General features: G+C 41.0%; 1 protein-coding gene across 3 annotated transcripts in view; it reads right to left on the bottom strand.

Moving 5' to 3' along the window:
- Nucleotides 1–19,254: 19,254 nt before the first annotated feature.
- LOC122640337 overlaps nucleotides 19,255–25,254 on the bottom strand; it is a 37,398-nt gene continuing 31,398 nt past the window's right edge. For 2 of the 3 annotated variants that reach the window (XM_043833496.1, XM_043833497.1), the window contains exons 10-11: nucleotides 24,874–24,904; nucleotides 19,255–19,337 (exon numbers count right to left, since the gene is read on the bottom strand). In XM_043833496.1, the coding sequence (XP_043689431.1) occupies nucleotides 24,878–24,904 (27 nt within the window). In that variant the 3' untranslated portion in view covers nucleotides 19,255–19,337; nucleotides 24,874–24,877. Of the gene's footprint in view, nucleotides 19,338–24,819; nucleotides 24,905–25,254 lie in introns of those variants that run through there. The other variant, XM_043833498.1, reaches the window with a different exon arrangement.

Below are 25,254 nucleotides of genomic sequence, written 5' to 3'. Positions count from 1 at the left end.
TCAACCCCAAAAAAAAGTCTCCCTCTCAAATAAAGAAAATATAACAACTTCAAAAGATATTTCAGTTATCTATTCTCATTCATTATCATTTCTTAAATAAGTAGTACAACCAATTCAAAACATTCCACGACCCAAGTTCTGATGGTTACAATATTAAGAACTTCCTTCATTAAATTTTAAAAAAAAAAAAAAAAAAAACTTACTCCATTACTAAGTTAGTAAGTATCCCCACCTTTTTAACATCTCTTACTTTACTCAACATATCTTACCAATACAACTTCATGTAGCCATCTTTCTACTCCTATGCATGAGCCACGTATGCGCCATGCATGTTAACTATCTAGATATGTAACAACTCTCTCCCTCTTAAGTTTTGGTCTTGTCCTCAAGATCGAGTTCTTGAAATTGATCCAGGTTGCGTTCATCGTTTGTTGCTTAGGATGTAGAGTTTCCTTGTCACTGTCTGCTACTGGGAGATTGTCTTGAACAAGGTGGCTACTACTAATCAACTTCTTTACTAAGGAGACATGAGAACCTGGATAAACGCAGGAGTCTCCATGTCTAGCTTTGATGCCATATGATAGATATGCAGATGAGCTTGGCTTCCCTACTTGTGTAATTGTTTTAATAGAAAGAAAATAAGGAATGACAACAAGAAGGCATACTATTAGCGGGTTAGACAAGAAGATTAAGGATACCATGGCCTCTTACTCGAAAGACTAGTTGAGTAGGATTCAAAGACTTACCTTTCATTAGATGCTTCTACTAAGCATTATAAATATGGATAACTACTACTTAGTTATTGAACAACCCCCTTGTCTAACTTATCTCCATTACTAGCTACACCCCGAGGAGATAAGATGGGAAAGAGAGAAAATAATGTTGGACAATGGTTCACACTAAGAGAGGGTGAATCAGTATATAAAAACTTGTTTTCTCTTTTCTTGACTGGCACAACTGATACTTGCAATAAATTATTGGCACTAACAACAATTAAACACACAGACATGTGCATACCCACACTGCAACCACTATGTGACCAAACATATCAGGTAGTATACACCCATCCTGCAGACAAACAACACTTTCAAATACCCACACATACACAACTAAAACATCAAATATATGTGGTTTGGCAAGCTGCCCACATCCACGGAGCAATGCCTTAGTTAGACTTCATATTTGCTCAGCACTCAACTGTTTTTGTTACACCCATACCCGAAATACACCCTAATACCCTGGGTCAAATTGAACTTTTACTGACGGGTGATGCCACGATGGCAATGGTCAACACCTGTGACCTTGAACTGTAATAGTCAAGGAGGAAAGCTCGAAACTCGAGGGTTGCATTCACACCTTGGTGGGCGATTGGACCTCACCATGGGTAAAACCCTGAACCTTAAAATTTGGGTATACGCATCCCCTCGAAGTCCTGGAAGTACGGGTCAAAGCCCCGTAACTTTTCTTGTAATTTGGGCCCTTAAAGCAGCAACAAAGTCACGAACGGACTCATGAGACTGGTTTCGTCCGTGGATCTGTCTGCGCTATTTCTTGCCCTTTTATTGAATTTTCATGTGGGACCCACGCCCCCGTGCTCCGAACACAATAACTAGGTCCTCGGACAAGATGGACTCCCACCTTTACCTTCTTAAAGTTGGTTGGGCCATGAAAGTGGGCCCATAGGACTTAACTTAAATGAATAATGGGTTCTTTTATTTAGTTTGAGCCAAATAAGCCCTAAAACTAAAATGTCTTTTATAGGACCTTAGGCTAAGCCAAATGTGCCCTAACCAATTAGACCTAATAGGATTGGTAACCTTAGGCAAACAGGCCTTAAGGCCCACTTGGACTTAAAGGATTCTTAGCCTTGGAGGCACCTAGGCAAACAAGCCCTAAGGCCCATTTTCATCTTTTAAAGGGGAGGGCTCAGCTCTAAACTCTCCCATCTCTTCCCCTCCAAGCCAAACCATGGAGGAGAAGAAGAAAGGAAGAGGAATGGGAGGGGAAGGAAAAAAATGGAAGGGGAAGCAAGAGGAGTCTTGCTGCCCTACCTCCTCTCCTCCTGCTGTCCGGGCAAGGATTGAAGAAAAAAAGAAAAAGGGAAGAAGGAGAGAGGAGAAGGTGGATCTTCAAGGCTTGCTGGAGTTGGGGTTTGAGCTCCACTCACCAAGGTATGCTTCAATCTCATGGTACCTCCCTTTTCTCCATTTATTCTTGAGTTCGGATAGGTTTATTAAGGTAGAGCTGACCTAGGGTTCCATTTGGGACTCAAGGTGGAGCTTAGCCCTTAATGGGACTCTATTAATGAAGATCAATCCCTAATGTCAGCTCTACTCAGCCAATTTGCAGCCATTGTTATTGTTTTATGGTTTTCAAACCCCAAGCCCTATGTTAGACCAAAAGGAGTTAGATCCTTGTGTGATCTTGGATCCATAAGGTAGGACTAGGTTCTAGTGACCCTAGGAAGCCCTATGACTCCCCTTCATGACCTTGAGGGCCATGTGAACTCCAGGTTCCAAGATGGAGAAGAAAATCTTAAGAAATCTCGGAAAGAACCTCAATGGATGCACGAACGGATCCAGTGTCATGGTTCCATCTGTAAGTCTGTCCAGTGTATGTTGATAACTGGTTCGGGCAGAGCCAGGAACAGATTCACTTTGTTGCCTCCATTCGTAGTTCCGTTCCCTCTCGAGAATGTCTCAAGAACCCAACGGATGCACGAACAGATTCATAGAGAGGTTTCGTCCGTGGTTCCGTTCCCTCTCGGGAATGTCTCAAGGTTTAAATGGATGCAAGAACAGATTCATGTGGAGGTTCTGTCCGTGGATCTGTCCCTCATATTTTGACTTGTTAGCTTGAATGGAGCCAAGGACGGACTCACCCTGTTTCTTCCGTCCGTGAGTCCGTCAGTGCTGTCTTGTTTGAAATCCAATTTTAACTTCGGGGGCATAATATAGGACCCCTCTATACATCTTTTAACACTTGCTTTCGCGTCTCTAGGCTACCCAACTCATTGGAAAGAACGCGCACTGGTGAGATTCGCGTCTCTATACATCTTTTAACACTTGCTTTCACGTCTCTAGGCTACCCAACTCGTTGAAAAGAACGTGCACTGGTGAGATTCATGTCAACCACATCGGGTGATACCCAAGTTAGGTGAGTAGATTTTGGGTGATTGTTTGGGCTTACTATGCATTAATATTCATATCATGTTATTATATGACTTATAAGCATCTTGCACATCTACATTATCTATCTTGATTGTGAACTGGTTTTGAAAGTGGATATGTTAATTGTTTCATTATTGTATCACACCTGGCACCAGAACCCCAGAGATATTTATAAATTATGTTGACTGTCATCCTAATATGTATGCATCGTGCCGTGCTGGTACCCGGGTACTAGATGGAATGGGACGTTGATGCACTCGAAATACCTCTCGAGATGATAGGACTTGCATATAGTATATTTGTGGTTAGGATTCTTGTTCCCTTATGCTACGACCCTTACCAACAGGGGTTTATGTGTTGGATAGTCTGAGCACTTGTTGCCTGTGGGGGAGAGAGGCTAGGTCAGGGGTAGTGAGGGCTATCGGGGTATGCCACTGGGTGGTCTGATGGCTTCGACCGGCGTAGGCCCCCTTGTGATAACTGAGGTTTCATTTGTAGGATTAAGCGCTTGCCAATCCCCCAAAAGACGCCTTGTGAGAGAAGGTACAACTTTAATTCCTTATTGCACACCAACCAGCACGCATTGCTCCCTCGCCCGAGCTGGGATCTGGGCAGGGCATTTTAGGTCACTCCCAACAATCCCCCCCCCCCAAATGCACGCCCAATAACAGAGCACCCATGGCACTAATGCACGTCCAATAATAGAGCACCCATGGCACCGGGGAGACTCAAACTCGCGACCACCTGCTCTGATACGAATTGTAGGATTAAGCGCTTGCCAATCCTCCAAAAGACGCCTTGTGAGGGAAGGTACAACTTTAATTTCTTATTGCACACCAGCCAGGGCGCATCGCTCCCTCGCCCGAGCCGGGATCTGGGCAGGGCATTTTGGGTCACTCCCAACACGTAGTTTGGCCTACAGTGTAGTATCAGAGCCACCTTTTTCACCCATGAATATTGAATAATTAATGGATTAATATGATTGTCATGAGTGGGATTCAAGCTGGTACATGGGTGGTTATAATATGGTTGTTGTAACAACCTTCCCATGTGCACATGGGTAGTTACAAGGTCGTTGGTGTAACAACCTACCCATGTATGATGGATTTGATTATTGATTTATTCATTCCAATTATTGAAGCTTGTATCTAAATAAATGATTTTTTTTTTTAATTTCAATCATGTGGGGGGGGGGGGAGCACATGCTGCCAAGCCTCTACGCACGCCCCTTCCCCTTTTCCCTATCCATTTGCGTATTTTCCTTTTTTTTGGGTTGCTACCTACGGTGCCAATCGCTTCTGCCTACGGTGCCAGTGGCTACTGCCTACGGGAAAAATAGAATTTTTTATTTTAAAGGAAGAAGATGGGTGAAGGGATCCCTCCCTCCACTCACTTGCAAATAAAATATGATTTTAATTTTTGAGTTTGGATGCATGTTATCACATGTGATGTGGTGATTCAATAATTGAGGAAATCCATGTTATTTTTAGTTTACTTGTTTTAATGCCCATGCATGAAATTATATTATGATGTGATTATGGGAATGGCATTCTAATAAATGGATGGATTATTTATGTATGTGATACATGGAGTTATGGGTGGATGTGATGCTTCTCTCTCTTTCTCTCTCTCCCCCTATATTTTTTATAAACAAATGTACTGCACCCCATGGGCAGCCCAAATGGTGGGTTGGTTTCTCCATGCGGGGTTTCTTTATTATTATGGAAAGGAAAGTGTATAGAATTTTTCCTAGGTTTTCATTGTAATTTTAGAGGAGTTAGGACTCCCAGGGCATGTAGATGGTGATCCACATGTGGCGCTCAAAGCTTATGGAGATGCAAATCACCTACTTTGAAGACGTGATCGGGCGGAGGAGATGGTCGAGGCGTGGCATCCATGGCATGATAAATGCACCCAAAGTTACTAGTTTTATTTTTATTGGGAGGGTTCTTTAATTGCTTCTGATAAAAATGCCATCATCCCATAATCACTTTTAATTAATGTTGATTAATTATGTTGTTTAAATCTATCCATGCATGTGAGAGTTGCTTAATCCCTCTTTAATCATAATACATATATGATATGGACTAGTCTTAATCGGTAGGTATGACCATGGCCTCCTATTGAAGATGAATATAGAGATTGTGTGATATGCCCCACATATGCCGACAAGACATTGCCAGGACCACTGTCATATACTTATCTATATTTACCTCTATCTAGATACGTTAGGGTATGGATAGTGAGAGGACACTGCGACAGTGGGTCATTTTTCATGATTCCATGATTTTAACTAATGCAATAGGTAAGTACATGACTTGGGTGTATGTCAGCCAACAGGATCTAGACATGGCACCCAGGTGGTCGAAAATACTGGAAGCCCATGAGGCGGACAGCCTAGTCCACACTACCACGGTGTGTATAATGACTCCCGACAGGGTAAGTTACGCATGCAAGGGTTGTAGGTATCCAATTCATCTTTTGGGTTATAAGGGAAACTCAAATAATGAAAGACCATTGATGTGTGTGTGCTCAATTTATAGCATGTGGTTATTCACTTGTACATGTGTAGATAATTATACAATGACTGTCGTTAATTCTAATCTTTTGACACTTATTAGCGAATACAAACTTAATGGTACAAACTATGTCGATTGGTACCAGAGCATTAAGTTGCTCCTGACTGCTGAAGGGCTGTATACAGTTCTAGATGAACAAGTTCCTCCTCAACCTGACCCGAACGATTTTGAGACAAATGAAGAGATGCAGGAGTTCCTCATAAGGGATTCCAAGGCGTCACTTTATATCCTAGGATCATTGAAAAAGTCAGTTCTGGACTTGGTCAAGGATATACGTACTGCTGGGGGTAAGATGGATAAGCTTGCTGAATTGTTCAACAAGCAGTTGACACACGTCCATTCTGATGTGGTGAGTCAAATCTACAACACCAAGATGTCCCAGGGGACTCCAGTGATGGATCATGTAATGAAAATGATCAATCTGTTTGAAAAACTAGAATCCATGGGGACTGATTGTAGCCTGCGATACAAGACCGATGTGATCTTAGTGTCACTCACTTCTGCCTATGCACCCTTTAAGATGTCCTACAAGATGTCCGATAAGGAGATGGAGCTCACCGAGCTTGCTAATGCACTGGTAGAGGCTGAAGCGTCCTTGAAAAAGGACAAGGCTGAGGTCAATGCAACTGAGGTAAAGCCTTCTTCAAGTGGGAAGAAGAAGAAAAAGGGAAGTAAGGGTAAGACCCTGAAACCCAAGGGTGGAAAGTCTGGCAATAAAGGCAAAGGCAAGTGCTTCTATTGCAAGAAGGAGGGTTATTGGAAAAGAAACTGTCGTGCTTACCTGGCTACTATGAAAGACAAGAAGCCGGATGAAACAGAGGCTGCTAAAGAAGGTATATGTGATGTTCACGTTCTTTATGAGTCTAATTTGTCTTTTGAACCGACCAATTATTGGTTGGTGGATAGTGGTTCCACTGTTCACATTTGCAATGATTTGTAGGGGTTCAAGGAGACAAAGAACCTAGAAAGAAATGAGGTGCGTCTTCGAATGGGCACTAGAGCTGAGACCATGGCGATGGCTGTGGGAACTTTTATTTTAAATTTTAGTTCTGCTTGTTTAGTTTTAAAGGATGGCTATTATGTACCATCTTTTAAGAGGAAGATAATTTCAGTTTTAAAACTTGTTTTGGACGGATATAGTTTTTCCTTTAATTCTAAGTTAATTATTCGTTTTAATAATTCCTTTATGGCATCCGGATATATGCAAAGTGGTTTGTATTTTCTAGATTGCCCTATTAGAACGAATGTTGTTTCAAATGTTGATTTGAAACGGAAAGCAGCTCCAGTGAACTCACTAAGATTAGGTCACATTAATGTGGACAGAATCAGTAGATTGGTGAGGGATGGACCCTTAGAGAGTCTGAGGGTGGAACCATTCCCAACTTATGAGTCTTGCCTTCAGGGCAAAATGACCAAGAAACCCTTTAGCAATAAAGGTACTAGAGCCACAGATCTGTTAGAGTTAATACACATTGATGTGTGTGGACCCATAAAGATACAAGCAAGATATGGGTATGAGTACTTTATCACATTCACCGATGATTACTTTAGATATGGTTACATATACTTGATGCGTAGAAAATCGAAAGCTTTTGATAAATTCAAAGAATTCCAAGCCGAGGTCGAAAGACAGCTCGATAGACGCGTCAAGTCCTTACGATCAGATCATGGAGGGGAGTATCTATCGGATGAGTTTAAAGATCATCTCATATCCCAAGGGATAGTTAGTTAGCTAAGTAATCTAGGCACACCACAACAAAATGGTGTATCCAAACGGTGCAATAGGACCCTATTGGATATGATCCAGACGATGCTCACTTATAGTGAGCTGCCTCTTTCTTTCTGGGGGTATGCTTTAGAAACGACAATTTACATCTTGAATAGGGTTCTATCCAAGTTTGTAGCCAAGACACCCTTTGAGTTGTGGAAAGGGCGTAAGCCCGATATTCAACACCTTAGGGTATGGGGTTGCATAGCACATATGCGAAAGCAACAAACAGACAAGTTGGAATCCAGGACTTCAAGATGCCATTTCATAGGCTACCCCAAAGACACGATAGGCTATTATTTCTATGACCCAGTTGACCAGAAGGTCATTATAAGTAAACACGTCACATTTCTGGAGGAAGAAATGATGACCCAAAGGTCCGAACCAGTAGTCATTAAAGAGCTATCAGATAGCTCAGAAACGTCACTTCCTGAAGTGAGACCAATTAGCATACCCGCTGAAATACCAACACCTGAAGAACCTTGACGCAGTGGGAGGACTATTAAACCACCCACCAGGCTTACTCTTCTAACCGAAGAAGAAACTATGGAAGAGTTCCACATGGTATCGGTTGAATCAGATGATGATCTGATGACATACTCTGAGGCTCTAAAGGATGTTGATGCCACTAGGTGGCTGGAGGCAATGCGCTTTGAAATCGATTCGATGCATTCCAACAAGGTTTGGACTCTAGTCAATCCACCACTTGGCATTAAGCCGATTGGATGTAAATGGATCTTCAAGAGGAAGTAGGGCGCATGTGGAAAGGTCGTAAGATTCAAAGCGAGACTGGTGGCAAAGGGTTATACCTAGAAAGAAGGTATAGACTATGAGGAAACCTTTTCACCAGTGGCGATGATGAAATCCATCAGGATTATATTGGCTATCACTGCACACTTTGATTATGAAATCTGGCAGATGGATGTGCAGACTGCATTTCTGAATGGATTCCATCAAGAGAAAATCTACATGGAACAACCAGAGGGGTTCTCTTCCTTGGAGGAAGAAAGAAAGGTGTACAAATTACAGAGGTCCATTTATGGGCTAAAGCAGGCTTCTAGGAGTTGGAACATCAGGTTTGATCAATCAATCAAATCATTTGGTTTTGATCAAAACATGGATGAACCATGCGTTTTCAAGAAGATCAGTAGAAGGGCAGTATGTTTTCTTGTTTTGTACGTAGATGACATATTGTTGATTGGTAACGATGTAGGTTTTCTTTCATCAGTAAAACAGTGGTTATCCACAATGTTTTTGATGAAAGACCTTGGTGAAGCTAGCTATATCCTTGGGATCAAACTCGTAAGAGATCGCCAGAAAAGGATGCTAGGCTTGTCACAGGCTACCCATATAGACAAAGTCCTGGCCAGATTTAGCATGGAGAACTCCAAGAGGGGAAGTGTTCCCTTCAGACAGGGAGTCAGTCTTTTCAGATCTCAATGTCCTCAGTCTCAGACAGACATTGAAGAGATGAAGAGGATTCCCTATGCCTCAGCAGTAGGGAGTCTTATGTACGCTATGTTATGCATGAGGCTGGACATTTTCTATACAGTAGGTATGATAAGTCGTTATCAATCTAACCCTGCGAGCATTGGAGTGCTGTCAAGAATATCCTTAAGTACCTGAGAAGGACTAAGGAATATTTCTTGATTTTTGGATCTGATCAGTTGTCAGTATTGAGGTACACAGATTCGGATTTCCTAACTGACAAGGATGACAGAAAATCCATGTCCGGGATGGTATATCTATTGGGTGGGGGTGCCATTGTATGGCGGAGTGCGAAACAAAAGTCTATAGCCGATTCTACTACCCAAGTAGAATACCTTGCAACTTATGATGCAGCAAAAGGTGTTTGGCTGAGGAAATTCCTATCAGATTTGGAGGTAGTCCCTGGCCTTGTCAAGGGCCTTATTCCCCTGTTGTGTGACAACAGAGGGGCCATTGTACAAGCTAAAGAGCCTAGGGCTCATCAGAGGAACAAACACGTGCAGCGGAAGTATCACCTCATCAGAGAGATTAGTCAGCAGGATGACGTGAGTATCTCTAAAGTGGACACAACTGAAAATGTGTCTAATGCCATGACAAAGGGTTTGTTACTAGGAGTGTTTGAGAAACACATGGAGGGCATGGGTTTAAAATGTATGGGGAATTGGCTTTGATGTACAAGTGGGAGATTATTGGACAAGTGTATGTCCATCAAACCCGGTTCGGTCCAGTTCAACCCGGTTTACCTTTGTATTGAACATTTATACATTCTTGTTTAATATTGTCCCATGTGATATAAACTTTTTGAGAATTATGTGTCCGTAAGTTATACTTAAAATGGTAGTCACGACTAGGGTTTGGGCTGGGCACCCTTATCATATGGTCGTCGCATTGGGTATGCCTAGACATGTGATGTCAGGGTACGAATGCGAGTGCTCACATGTTTGATGTGTGCATTGACAAAGAATATACTTTGTCGGTTCCCTCATGTATTACTGCCAGATGTAGGAAGGGATAGACATGTGTCACTGACACCCTGTACCTGAGGGAACCCTGTCACTGCAAAGTGTGATCGCATTCTTTGGTTCATCAATGACTGAGACTCAAGCGAGTCAAAGCCGGTGTTCTGGGAATACGTGAACACTTTGTGAGTAAAGGAGTTGTCCAACACGGTTACCACTGCCCAATTAGGGAACACCAAGATAGAGATTGTCTGTGGTCGGATCAGAATCTGGATTCAGTGCCGTTTTGGAAATGGTTTTGCAAAAATCTATTTTACATAAAATGATACATTATTTATAATTATTTGAACAAAGTATTTTATCGAGTTTTGTGGGACCCGATCAGATGCACAGACGCTTGTATACGGACTTGTACTATGGATTGGGGTTTGGCAGTACATGTGTACGTGCCCTAGATTCCATAATGATGGTGTTGATTAGCGAGGGGGTTGTATATGATAATAGTTATCATACAGGGAGTTATTTAGAATTTGCTAATTTAATTGGCTCTTTATTTAATTAATAGAATTGGTGCTAATTGTAATTATCCATTAATAATTAAATAAAGTAGCTAATTAATATTTTCCCTATTAGATTCTACTTCTTCCCCTTTTAGAAGCACTTTGAGATTAAACAGAACTGCCAACTAAGAGAGAGACAGACAGACTCTCACTGGGATTAAAGTAATCCATCTAAGGTTTAATTAAAACCCTAGATCTATAAAAGGATCAGAAAACGCAGGAGGGGAGCAGTGCTCCACGTTTTTGCCTGGCCCCCTCTTCTGCATTTTGGTCTCTCTCTCCCTCTTTGAGATCTCGTCTTCTTCTTCTAGTTTCTCTCATCTGTTTTTGAGAGTTAGGGTTTGTGAAACCCTAGATCTGTGCTGAAGAATTTGAGAGCATCTGGGATTGGCTTGAAGAACCTTGGTAGCACCATTGGAGGTTCAGATCTGTTTGCTTGGAGTGCTCACTGGAGAAAGAACCACTGTCTATTGGAGGAGCAACACTTGAGGCTCACCAGGTTAGCAGTTCTTTATTAATTCCTTCAGTTGATTGATTATTAATATTTATGGGATGCGAAAGAAACTCGAATCGATGTAATTCCACTGCGCATTCGAGTATGGGATGGATCCCTCTTGCCATGTGATGGACTAGAGATGAATTTCTCCGTCCTTATTGTGATAATTAATTTTATGAGACGCAATAGGGAAGGAGAAACCCTAATAGGGATGCACCAGGGTTCCCATGGGCAACCATGGGAAACCCTAAAATTTAAAGGGGCACCCATGGGACACCATGGGAGAACCCAGGGCATGCAAAACCCTAATTTTGTAGTATATTGGTTTTCCTAGGGAACCATGGCTTGATCCCTGAACTGTAGTTTGGCCTACACGCGAAGCACGACCTCAGATGGTATATGGAATTTTTGACGGAGTGACACCAAGTCAAAGGGGTCACGATGCTAAGCATATGGGCCGACTTGCTCCCAGGATCCCCGGCGAAAGAGGAAGCCTTGGAAACCCTAATACGACCCATACGAGGGGTATCCGTAGAAGCCTCTTCCTCCTCATCACTAGCGACAAGGGGAGACAATGGAAGGGAAGCATCCGCAGAAGAGAATGACCTCGAAGAGGACTCCTAGGAAGGGGACCCAACCACAACTGTGGCCGGGTCGGAATGACTAGATGAAGACATGGACATACAACAAAAGCAAGTTGGCTACTTACTTAGAGCGACGACCTCCCAAAGTCAAGCAACCAACCACAGGCGAAGGGATGTCAACCTGCAACCAGTAACATTCGCAACCCGTCACTCAAAAGGGTAATACCAAAAAAAAAAAAAAAAAAAGTGTGTATTCTTACCGATACAAGTGGGGGTAGATCAAGCACACCCAAGTAGAAGTGGATCGAGCACACCTAAATAGAAGAGGATCGAGGACACCCAAGTAGGGGTGGATCGACACCCAAAGAGGAGGACCGCGAAGGACATGAATGGGCAAGCAGGCCCGAACGGGCGAGGACTACGGGCGGACGTGAACAACCAAGTGAAGGCCGCGGACAAGGACCGCGGACGAGCGCCAACGAATGTGCGTCGATCATGCACCAAGCAAAGGGTGGTCAAGGCAAGCTAGACATGAACTAAGGAGGGGCATGTGCACGGAGCAACAACCAAGGACCAAACCATATGTGCAATGAGACTAACCAAGGCCCAAGAGCTAGAAGAAGCCAATAAAGAGTAGCCAACAAACAAGAGGAGGTCACATCACCTTTGCAACCAATGGACAAACACCTTGTGGGCAACAAAAAGTGAAGGCCAAAAGCAAAGCAAAGGGGGAGATTCAAAAAGCAAGAGAGAGAAGAAGAGAAAAGGTGAAAAGAAAGAAGAAGGCAAGGGTATATATCTACAAGAAAAAAAAAAAGAGAAAAAATAGCAAAAGTGAGGGAGGGGAGGTTTGAACCCTCAACCACCCCCTCATCGAATAATTTACAAGCAGGGCCCTGAAGAGAAGATTATTTGTCGAGAACCCCTTAAGGGGTATACAAGCCTAAGAAATACTCTCTTGAGCATTCTACTCTAAGAGAGTGGGGGGCAAATGATGAACCCCAAACAAAGTTAACCAATCGGAGACCGCCACGTGGCGGGACCAAGCAAGGCAGGGTGAACACCCCCCATTTGGGCGAACCCCCCTTGGGTGAGCTCCCCCACTTGGGCGAACTCCCCCTTGGGCAAGTTCCCCCATTTGGGGGAACTCCCCCTGAGCAAGCTCCCCTTGGGCGAACCCCCCTCTTTTGGCGTGGACCCTGTGCACATGGATAGACACAACGGACTCTAGGCCCCGCCTCCAATTGCAAGGCGTACACTATCTCCAGGACTCTAGGCCACCGCCTATCAGTCAACGTACCCACAATGGACTCAAACACTCAAAATCTATCTACAGTCTATCCATTAAGGATACCAAGTCTATCAAGGACACCATGTCTCATGGGAAGACAACCAATCAAGGATGAGCCCTGATGCCCAAGGACTCTATCCACCACGAAGGCCACACTACATCAACTGGGACTCTCCACATCGCCACGCACTACTATAAAAGGGAAGGTACTCTACCCCATCAGGGGAGCTTGAATTCTACTATTCACTCATCTGTTTACTCAGAGAGATCTAACTTAGGCATCGGAGAGCCCTAGGTCAGAACCACACCGGTTCTCCTTAGCCACCCAGGGTCTTTTTTAGGTTATGGCACTCGAAGGACCGCTGAGCGATTTCTCGACGCAACAATCCCATAGGTAATCAATACAAGGTTAAAATTTTTACTCTCCTAGCTAGAATGTAATCTAGGCTGAGGTTTTTGTCTTCAACCTACGTTGCACGAGTAAGGCCCAAAACAAATCCCAAAGAACAACAAAGATCTTTTTGTCCATGGGGACACATTTAAAATCTTATCACAATGGACTATAAAGGCAACACTAATTACCTTTACTTTGTTACGTGCCTAGATAGCTAACATGCATATCACATTCGTGGCTCATACATGGGTGTAGAAGGATGGTCATGTTAAGTTGTATTTGTTGCACATGTTTTTTATTTTTGATGAAAAACTGCATATATTAAACAAGAAAAAATTACATATTTTTGTACATATAAGTGGAAGTATCATACTACTTAAATTGTTATATTAGTAAAGTTCCCAGAAACTTCAGCAAATTTAAAAAAACTAGTTATAATGTTCCAAGGGACTAGGGTTATAAAACTAGGGCTAAACATTTCATATAGTTTTTTGTTGCAACAACCACTAGTTCAACCAGAACTGACCCAAACAACTTAAAACATAAAAGAAACACGTAAAACACGAAATAAAAGCGGACCCAAGCCTTAGAATAGGCTGGGCCAAGCTACGCAGAAAATTTCTTGGCCTTCCTACGATAGGTCTTCAATTCTACATCAGCCCGCCCCAGCTTTAAATCATTTGTCAACGAATGGGTGAATGACATGTAGCACTCTTATAAATCCGGATCAAGACTTTTAAAATCATCAGTGAGTTGAAAGTTGAGAAATGTAGGGAAACAGCGAGAAATATGGAAGAAGAAGGTTGTTGAAGAAGGAGAAGAAGAATAAGAGAAGATGGGGCAATGTTGTGTGTTGGAGTACTGTATCCACCACACCTATATTACTTCACTAATGAGATAGAAGAAATTACATACACCTCCCTAGAGAGCTAAAAAGTAAAAATAGAAAATTACAATATAAGAGAACTAGTTAACAAACTAGTTCCTAAAGTACACTTACAACATATAAACTCTAACACTCCCCCTCAAGCTCGAGAATAAATGCCATGCATTCCCGGCTTGCATAATAGGGTACCAAACTGAAGCATAGTTATCAAGGTGTCGCCAAGGGGAGGTTCTGACATTAAGTATTTAATTTCCCTTCTTGCATTGTTACACCTTTTCGGCTTGAGCCTAGAGAAGGTAGTTGGGTGCACCATTACGTTTAATGGTAGTGATTTGGACAGACACTGAGTCAACAAAAAACTTTGAATCACCCACTGAATATATATAACTACTGAAACAACAAACGAGTCAACAAGTAACAAGTATGAAGGTCACAAGGCCAATCACAGAGGAGAAAGTAACACTTCCAGAAGCAAACTGCAAGCAATATACTCAATAACAGTAGAGGATGTAAGATATCGGCAGCAACTTTTTACTTCAGATCAGCAACAATATTGTAGAACCACTAATATTTATAAGTAGAGGTCACACAAAGAGCCAAAGTGACCAAACAGAGCAACAAGCTAAAACTACAACCAGTACAAGAAACCAGCAATAAGAAAAAAATCAATAACAGCCAATCCAAACTTCAGATCAAGAAAATATCAAGGTTGAGTAGAGGGCAGGTATAGTAGACCTTAAGCCCAAAAGCGTAGACCAATCCAATGGTTGGATGAATGGCTTCAACAGTAGATCAAAAATAGAAACTTCAAAAAAAAAAAAAAAAAAAGAATTTATTGACTGTCAAGAATAGCTGAAATACTTATCTGATCAACATCTAATTTGGACCAATGATAGAGCCTAGTTGATGGAACTGAACCCTCAAACTTCTCACGCTAGTCGGATAGGAAGATGCAACAAAAAGGTTGCAAACAAAATAGGAGACCTCCAACCATAGGGTGTAGAACTAGGAAAATGCGCAAAGTGTAGGGGGCTGTAATACTTCATGCGCAAGTCAGTACATGGATCATCACCATAGGAAACCCTGGTTTTGCATGTTTAATCAACTAGGGTTTCATACACAAGTAAAACAACGGTAAAAAAGAGAAAACTATAATAGGACATTCAAAAAAAGAGGATGTATTGAAGTAGTTAATTGTTTAATGCTCTGATACCATGTGACAGATTCAGACCTAAAACAACCAACAACAATGATGCATAAACAAAGAGAGAAGAAGGAGAAGAAGAAACAAGAGAGAGAGAGAGAGAGAGCTACCAATTGGAGAGAATAGACTTCATCTCCAATCGGTAGCAACATAGGTTTATTTATAATAAGTTTTATCACCAAAGATTTACAAGGCTGCCGTTAGAGAAAGGTACCATGAATAAGACTACAAAGCAAGGGTATGACAAGTACACCCTTGTGATACAATATAGATGTAAAAGTAATATAGTCTTAACACTCCTTCTGGACAAAATGGTCCGACCTTTGTTTTATTTTTACAAACAAGACTGAGTTGTTGTTGTAGACAAGTGCTGACGCATATGCTGCCTGAGAACATTTTGCTACTTTGTTTATGCGACTTTAGGTCATTTCAATAGTCCCGTTTATGCATCATTCCATCTACTGCTCATCTTTTCAATGCTGACTTGCAGCATAGTCTCTGGCTGGAAGATGCATTTGATAGAGCAAGACAACTATATTTGTTATATTATCGGTCCATTCCGAAAAGTTTACAATGGTCAACTGCTCACAAGCTCATGTTAGCAATGTTGGATGGAGATGAGCGGTTTGTTGAGCCCACACTACATTCATTACAAAACTTGATGTTGCAGTCCATTAAAAAGCAGTAATGAATCAGTTTGTTGGTGATAACATAGACGTTCGTGAAATTCTGCAATTCAAGTCGTCTTTGAACTCATGTTGGCTATCATCACCATTCAGTCTTTCTCATTGCCCTACACTGTTTCTAATTATTCTTCAGGGCAACATTGTAAGTGATTTCACTGAGTATGATATTGAGTCTTGTATTATTGATTGTCTGGGCACAGTTAGATCAACAAGGAGTATTGAGGGAAGACATGGATTCGACCCTATAAGGTTCCAGCCATTTCCATCTGTTCTTCAAATTCAGCAAGTGAGAGACCAAACTGACTTCATACTCTTACTACTGACATTGTTAACATTCTTTGGGATCTCTCTTCCATGCATCCCGAAGAGGACAACACTTCATCAGTTTTGATTTCTCTCTTAAAACAAAAAATTTCATATAAGATATTTTTCAACTCAAAATTTGACGGTAATGGCTAGTCAGTTTTTTTGTGGACCTATTGGATATCATAACCTTGAGGAGAGTTTTCCATAAAACTCTACAATAGTCATATTACCTTTTTTTTTGGGAGGTGGGAGGGGGAAGGGGGGAGGGGGAGGGAATGGAATGAAGAAATGGATAATGGGAGTCCAATTTTCTGTTGTCAGCTGGCCACTGCTAAATTTTTCATGTTTGGAAGATAGGCTTGCATTGTTCCTTTCACGCCAAAGCTTCCAGACAACCAAAGATGGTAAAAGGCGTGTAATAACTCCACAAAGACTTTTAAAATTAGCTACATTTTGCCATAATAAAATTCTGCTCTAAGTCTCCTGAGAAATTATCCAATCCACATCAAATAATCTTGAAAAATAATGCAGTGGACAGTTGACGGCAGATAATCTTAATTAGGAATGCTACTAATGCGTATCTGCCAAACATCCTTGATATTCCTTGTTCTGACTCTTGTGACTCATGGTGGTGCACTCTTTCTCAAAATGGTCGTTTTAGTTTAAAAAAAAAAAAGCGGCTAATTTTCTTTTTTGCACCTCTATTAATGATTTTTGTTCTACCACTAAGTTTAAAATGTTTTCTGGCGTGTATTAAATGCAAGGCTTTCAGTTAAAGATTTTGTATCGAAATTGACTAAGATCGATCCAACTTGTGCTTTCTATGACACTTATATTGAGACCCTCTGGCATTTCTTCTTCTCTTGTGATTGAGTTAAACATATCTGGGCAACTAGTCCTTTAGGTCTGAGGACAAAATTCATATCATTCCCCTCATTGAGACATTTCTGCATTTCTACCCTCCTAAGTCACAAGCTTGATAAACCTTCTCTCCTTTGGTTTTTTTCTACTTTGATTATTACACGTTATTTTATTTGGGATATTAGAAACAGTTGTGTTTTTAATTCTGGTATGCCTAATCCTTATCTTGTGTTGAGAAGGATACAAAATGGATGTTGGATCCTTAGTTAGTAAGTTCGGGAACGGCAATTGAACGGAACGGATACGCACGCAATTAAACGGACTAGACGGTAATAATACTTTTAAAAATTCGGCTTCATAAAACGATACGGTAACAATACGACGCGTTAATACGTGTATAATACGGCATAGACGGCAATAATACTTTTAAAAAACGGGCATATATTCATTATATAACATGCATTCACCACCTAATAAACAAAATAATATCATGATTTTATAAACTAAAATAAACACAATAATATAATATCTTATATTACATCTCTAAGATTAGCACTTAAAATATCAAAATATCAATAAAGTAGTCTCTAAACGAGAGAGACCCACACCCCATAGTGGAGAAGGTTTTTTTTTTTTTTTTTTTTTTTTTTGGTTGAACCATAGTGGAAAATGTGAGAATTTTCAACCAAAAGTGAAGTTGAGGTTAGATTTCCACAAAATTCCAATTTCGGACAATGAGAATAAGAATAAAACAGAAATAAGGAGACCCGCAAGGCATCTTAAAACGAGAACACAACAAATGAAGCTAAAAAAAAAAAAAAAAATTATGTGATTAACTACAAATGAGAATAGGGAAAAAAATAGGGAAACTTGCAAGTTAATGGGGGGGGGGGGGGGGGGGGGGGGGGGGGGGGGGGGGGGGGGGGGGGGGGGGGGGGGGGGGGGGGGGGGGGGGGTTTGGGGTTTTGGGTTGGGGGGGGGGGGGGGGGGGGGGTTGTGTTTGTTGGGGGGGGGGGGGAAAAAAAAAATCAGTGGGGGGTAGGGGGGGGGGGGGGGGGGGGGGGGGGGGGGGGGGGGGGGGGGGGGGGGGGGGGGGGGGGGGGGGGGGGGGGGGGGGGGGGGGGGGGGGGGGGGGGGGGGGGGGGGGGGGGGGGGGGGGGGGGGGGGGGGGGGGGGGGGGGGGGGGGGGGGGGGGGGGGGGGGGGGGGGGGGGGGGGGGGGGGGGGGGGGGGGGGGGGGGGGGGGGGGGGGGGGGGGGGGGGGGGGGAGGGGGGGGGGGGGGGGGGGGTGTTGGATCACAATGTTACTCCTAATTTGGATACACTTTTGCCAACTACCGAGTCTATAACTAATACAACTAGGCTTGATTTACCTATTCTAGACTTTATTATTTTATTATGCTCAAGGTTTGATTCCAGAGATATAGGATGTTCTGGATGGGCTTTTGGCAATTTGTTAGATGGAAAATTCATTTTGTTGACTACCACTAAAACTAATCATGAATTGGAACTAGAGTTGATTGAAATCATCAACGGTTTTGACTGTGCTGCACTGAGAGGTTTAAAGCTAAAAGAAGTTTGGTGCTCCAACAAGTAACTTCATCCCATTCTCCTTGGCCTTTTGAAGTTATTACTTATTTTTTGTAGATTCTGGATCGGGGTAATGATGTCTCTTTTCGGCCATTGACACGCTATAGTCTACTAACTTGGTTCAGATCTTTTGTTAAATATGCCGATTGTTCGAATGATTCTTATGTCTTTGAACATTGTACTAATTTGCCATCTGTTTAATTAATATTAATTCATATATTTTCATTAATTAAAAAAAAAACCTTGAACAATACAGGATGCAACTTTATATATTGATTCTAATGCCAGCGTTCAAGATTTCCTGATACAATGATATTCTACTAATTTAACACCACTTATCGTATATTCTGATAAGGAAACAAAAAAGTAAGGTGTAGATTACAAGTAAACGGTAAATATGGATATTAGAGACCACCACCCAATAAATAAATGGCTATCTGGTTTCCATTCCATAGTCCGGCAGCCGCATACCAAGTATTGATTGCTCACACATGTTTGTACCTGAAAAAATAAATACTCAAAATTAGAGAGAACCAAGCGCACCCTTGCCAATACAAAAAAGGAATGAAATTAAACATCCGGAGTCAACATAATAAAGACCACCTCGAAGGCATTTATACCAATCTGTAAAACTGCTCCTCTCATGCACTAGTTATTACAATGTATTTTCTTAATGCCACTTCCTTGTGATCCTGGATCCATGGATCAAACCCAAGCGAGAACCTGATCCCATTTGGGTTTTATTCTAGTAGAATATTTTAGGATTTTATTAATTTTTATTTTTTGAAATTCTTTATAATTGTTAATTATCTTAGAGAAAAAGAACACTAATCAGTGCGATGTGTGGGTGTGGACCTGTGCCCAGACACAACACAGCATTACCCTGGACCTTTCCACCTTTCCAAAGGGATCCGGCAGTTCTTAACGTTCTTTCTCCCATTATCTTAAAACTGGAGTTTTAGTTAGTGTGAGATAGGCTACTTTTATTTGTATTCAATTTTTAATTTGAGTTTGATTTATGATTTTATTTCAGTTAATTAATAACATAACGAGACTTTTATTTCCTTTTTTAAAATCCAAGGTTGTATTAATGGCAGTTCAGATTGAAAATCCACCCCCCCCAAAAAAAAACCTCTTTTTCTCATCATCTCCAATCCTCCTCCATCGTTCCTCCCGTTCCAGATGATCTCTTCATTGTTCTTCTAGCTTACTTCATTCTTTTTCACTTTATGAGTCTCTTAAACCCTATCAAATGCATATTCGGGGTTCATAAATCCTAATTGGATTGCTTGTGGACCCATCTAATTAACCAATAGCTCAAACACTTGAAGGGAATGGCACTTTTATAATAAACAAGAATGTTTAAGGGGCAACTGGATAACCAAATAGAGTAATGGGCCAGGATGAATTAAATTTATTGAAATAGGCAGACTTGGAACTAAAGGAAAAATAAGAACAAAGGAGAATAACGGAAGGAAAGGGGCAATACCGGAAAGAAGAAGAAGGAAAGGAAATAAAATCACTTAAGTTGGAAGGTTGTCTTAACCTTAGGTCACAAACATATCCAGTGGGATGAAGAAGAATTCGGATTGAGAGAACTTCCTTGACAGGCCTCTATTTGGCCTAAAATTTCAAATGTAGAGTCACAATCTCAGGCCCTATTAAACCAAGGTGGTATTTTTCTAAAAACAACAAGCTTCAATCAAGTACTAAAGCTCTGAAATCTCTCCAGGCAATAATTGCAGATTCAGAATGGGTTTCATTTTGATATAAGCCAGCAGGGTTTGATTTACGATGTGAGAAACCAGGGCTAAGGTCACCCACGGGGATAGAATCGATCCTTCGAAAGATAGGTGGAAAAGAGAAGACCTGGGGATAGAATCGATCCTTAGAAAGATAGGTGGAAAAGAGAAGACCTGAGAGATATCAATCCCACAACGTGAAGGACTAATAGACGGTCTAAAACAGAGTATTGTCAATACAGAAGGAGGAGACGAAAAAGAAAGAAAGAGAGACCAATATGGCACCATAAACAAATCATTCAAAATTTCATTAATCAAATCTGTCTAGATCAACAGTTACAAGCTTGTATTTAAAAAGCAAAAAATAGACTCCTAATAAATAAATAAATAAAATCCTATTGAACCCAAAGACCCAGTTGGACCCGGTTCACCATCACATGGATACCCAAATGGGATTGGGTCAATCCAAGGCAGTGCACCTGCATCACTATCTTTTTTTTGGTATGAACCTGCATCACTATCTGTATACCCTGTTTTAACGGTATTGTAACATTTCTTGTAGTTGCATCAATCACTACATCTCTCCTTTCTTGCTACAGGTTTGGGTGGGAGAATCTCCAAGCTGGGCGACCTTAGTCCAAGATTACTAGCTGTTGAAACCCTTCCAACCAAGAGATATTTGTTGAAACCCAGCAGGGACCTGCCACCGTCACAACCAGAAACTTGAGAATTATTCTGGGTTCATATTTGCTTGGATTTCAGTACAGATGAAGGCTACGAACCTGTTCATAGTTTTTTTTTCCCCTTTAGATTTACAGGATTGATTGACTGTTGGGTTTATTGTAAGGAACTTCCTGCAGTAGAGATAAGGGTTACCGCTCCTGGTTTATTCCCTATTATGATTCAAGGTTGAAGACAGTTAAGTTGGGATAAGGCTGAGTTTTTTGTTGTATGATTCCCGGTTGAAGACAACCTAACGTCATCCCCTCTTTCACATAATTATCAGTATGTATGCATCCAAGTCTACCCTTGATCGATAAATACTATTACCTCCCCTGTCCATTCCCTATTTAACTACCAAATTACCCCTTGGAGTATTGTTGATTCAATGGGCCCATAATCAATCCGAGCCACGTTTGGAACCCAAGATTGCATCACTTTGTCTCCAGGTAATCCCTAAAGCCTTTTCTTTGTTTTATGTGATCCCTCTGTGAAGTGTAAGCTTCCCCTTTCGTAATAGACCTAATTTGTGTGTCTACTGGAGTCATATATGACTACCCCATACTGAATTTTTTGAACCAATTTTATTTCAAGGTTGGAAACATCTGTACAAGAAAACCCAATCGACAAATGATAATATGCAGTTCTGCTTTCTATACTCTCTTCGTTCTATTGCATAATATTATTTTCTTTTCCATTTTTCCTCTTTTTTTCAGTGTGTTTCTAAAGGTCAAAGGTTGTATGATGCAGATTCATCACCAAATAGGGCTTATTTCTTTAGAAATAGGCCTAGGGTTTGGTTATATATATGTTGGGTCTTTGCTCCCAAGGGTTTCTAATGTAATAGGCCACTTTTATGGGTCTAAAATATAGGTATATAGGTTGCATACGGGATTAGCCCAATACTAAGTTTATTTTTATGTTTTTAATTGAACCGATTCAAATTGGTTGCATCCAATTGGTTCAATTTAAGTGATCATGTGACTTGGTTAAGTGGTCATGTGACAACTTAATTGGTCATGAGATGTAAGTTGGGTTGGATTAGGACTCTATAAGTCTAGCCATGTTTTGAATCTATTTCCTTTAGTATTCTAGTTTCCTAGTAAGTTTAAGTTACCTAATAGGTTAGGGATAGGGTTAGGCCATTCCTTTTTAGTGTCTAAGTCTATTTTTGAGTTTTCTATATAAGTTTGTAAAAGGGGCCAGCATTACATACGAATTTGATTAATAAAAATTAGCTTTATGCTTGCTACCATTGTTGCTACTCTTTGTGAGTGTATATCCTTGTGGATCTCAAGGTGGAAGGGATTGGTGGATCTCCAATCGACTCCTTGCATCGTGAAGATTGGGAGGGCTGCTACTTATCTCCTTGCATTGTGAAGATCGGGAGACCCCATTGTTCATCTTCAAAGCTGCAGCCATTGAAGACCTGCAACAAGTAAGAAATTCTGCAACTATTCTTCTTCCTTCTAGGTCACATACAAGGTGATTTTTGAGATCTACCAAACCAGCCATCCGATTGAACTCAGATTTTCACCATACCTCTATTAACCCTAATTTGGGAAGTGATTCAAATTTGACCTAATTACTGTGGCCTGATTTGAATATATTCTCATATTTTTCATTCTGCCCCTACCTCCATTAAAGCACAGTTTTAGACCTTCAACCATACCTGATTCTGATTTCATGCTCAGAATAAGTAGTGGATTTCATGACATGTTAATTTTGAAATTAGTAACCTGATCATATCTCTAAACCCTAGAATCCCCTTCTCCTACCTCCATTAGGAATTGTCTCAAATAACCTTATCTTGCTGCCCAACTCACCTAACCAACTTCCATTCATTCAAACATCATAAAACCTATACCATTAGACTTCCCTACACCTGCCCATCATTACTATATAAGACAACCCTAACCTAAACCTAACTTTAACCCTAATTTTGACCTAAAACTCAAGTTTCACCCATTAGGATGACCTGTTCAGATTAGATCTTGGTTGAACTGGCTCCTAGTAGGTCTCCTACCTATCTAGGACTACATTGTCTGGGTGGCTTATCTAATTGTGCCATGTGGAACGCTGATGTGAGTCTATGACATTTCCAGCTATTGAATATCTTGGGAATGGTCTGGATTGGCCACGTGTCAAATTTCAGCTTCAAATTCAATTATTTACCATGCTATTTATGTCCCGATGCACCCGTTCAGTGGTTTCATTGATGTAGATCAAGAGAGGTTCCAGCGCAAGTATTCATGCAGAAATAAGTCCAAATCCTAGTCTAATAAGTTAAATAAGTAGCCTAATGGGTTAAATGGGCCATGAGCTTAGTATTTTTATGTTTAGTATTGTAATGAGCCTATTTTGACATCCCATATATGAATGATTACTCAGTTGTATCTAATCCTCTAAAGATGTGCTTGGGATATCAAATGGTTCTTACGGACGTCATCAATACATCAGTTTCATTGTCAGATGTCAAAGACCTTGGAAGATTCATTAAATATCTTGGAAAGAGTCCCCATGTTAAGTACTTGGAAATGTAGAAGTCTAGGAGAATATCTAGAAGTCTCCGGCCACACTATAAAAGCGGCTAGGCTGCTTGCAAGCTTTTTTTTTTTGAGGGGGGAGGGGGGGAGGCAAAATTAAGAAATTGATTAGATTTTACCTTGCAGTGCGAAATTGTTCCTGGTGAGAATGCTAGGGTGGTTGTTATATCATTTATTGGAAGGATAGTTGAAGGTATTCACTACAATATTCTTCTATTCGGTCCTTTTGCCTTATTCAACCTCTTCTCTATGATATTACGGTTATATTACTGTTTGGATGAACCGATTGGCTGACCCTGATTGGTAATGCTGGTTTGGCACTTCAAATTAATGTTTATTGTTCTTGCTGATTGTTGGGTTTCACAGGTTAAATGTTTAGAACCTAATTCATCCTGTAATGTGCCATTATTAATCATTCTATGTAAGTGCCTTTTTTCTCATCATGATTCGTTGCATCTTTTATTCCATAGCATATATGGTTAGATCTTGTGTAGTACTGTTGTGCATTAGAACCTTCTCACTGTATGAGTTTTTACTGTCTCAGGTTTCAGTGTCCTGTTCACTATCAATGCACTAGAGATCGGCCCTCTTAATGTAGTTAGTTTGTATAGTTGGTATATTTTTTATTTTTATCTTTATATCTAATTTCAGCCAATCCTCTTTTGCATGGATCCTTTCCCGACTGTTTTATTATTATTCAGGTTTCCCAATGTCGGTATATGTGCCAGCTCATGCTAGGGCATTGATGCAGCCCTTACGTAGGTCAGCCCGAATCTGGGCTCAAGCCTATTTGACCCACTTGAACCAAGGCCAAGAAGGAACCGAGCACCAAGTGGATACAACTTCCAGCTTAGGTTTTTAGGATGTTTTTCCCATAAAAGAGTGGTAGAATCTTGGTCAATGAAAACGACCACCCAAGCAGGGCATACCCTATCATAAGAGAGGCATTTTTCCCAGAATCAACAATGTCCAAATATATGCTTCCTGTTATAAACAATAAAAAGAGAGATGAATGACAAAGAAATACCTCAGACAATGACCAACATTTTCAGCCTTCCAAAGCATATGTCTGGACCTACAACAAAGAACGGTAACATGATCAAAAAAGATTCCAAATCCTTGAAACAAAAATGTGAAAAGAACCAGAGAATCCGGCCTATACTAAGTGACAGAAAATGAGTAACAAAGGTTACCTATCAAAAATATAATAATTTTAGAGTAAATTACTCTGACCTCCCTGGACCTTTTTGAAAATTCAGGGAACCTCTCCTGCGTTTCTGACAATTACTCAGACCTCCCCTACTTTCAAACTTGGCTTCACTTAACCCCAGTCTGTTAGTATTTTAACGCTAATTAACGGATAAATTTGAAAAACCTAAGAAACCAGACAATTATACCTATTTTCCCTTTAGGAAGTTACCCTAT

Source organism: Telopea speciosissima, chromosome 9, assembly GCF_018873765.1.
Source record: "Telopea speciosissima isolate NSW1024214 ecotype Mountain lineage chromosome 9, Tspe_v1, whole genome shotgun sequence".
In the NCBI taxonomy this organism is placed as follows: Eukaryota; Viridiplantae; Streptophyta; class Magnoliopsida; order Proteales; family Proteaceae; genus Telopea; species Telopea speciosissima.
The sequence above is the reverse complement of the archived record's forward strand: the minus strand, read 5'-3'. Positions and strand labels throughout refer to the sequence as shown.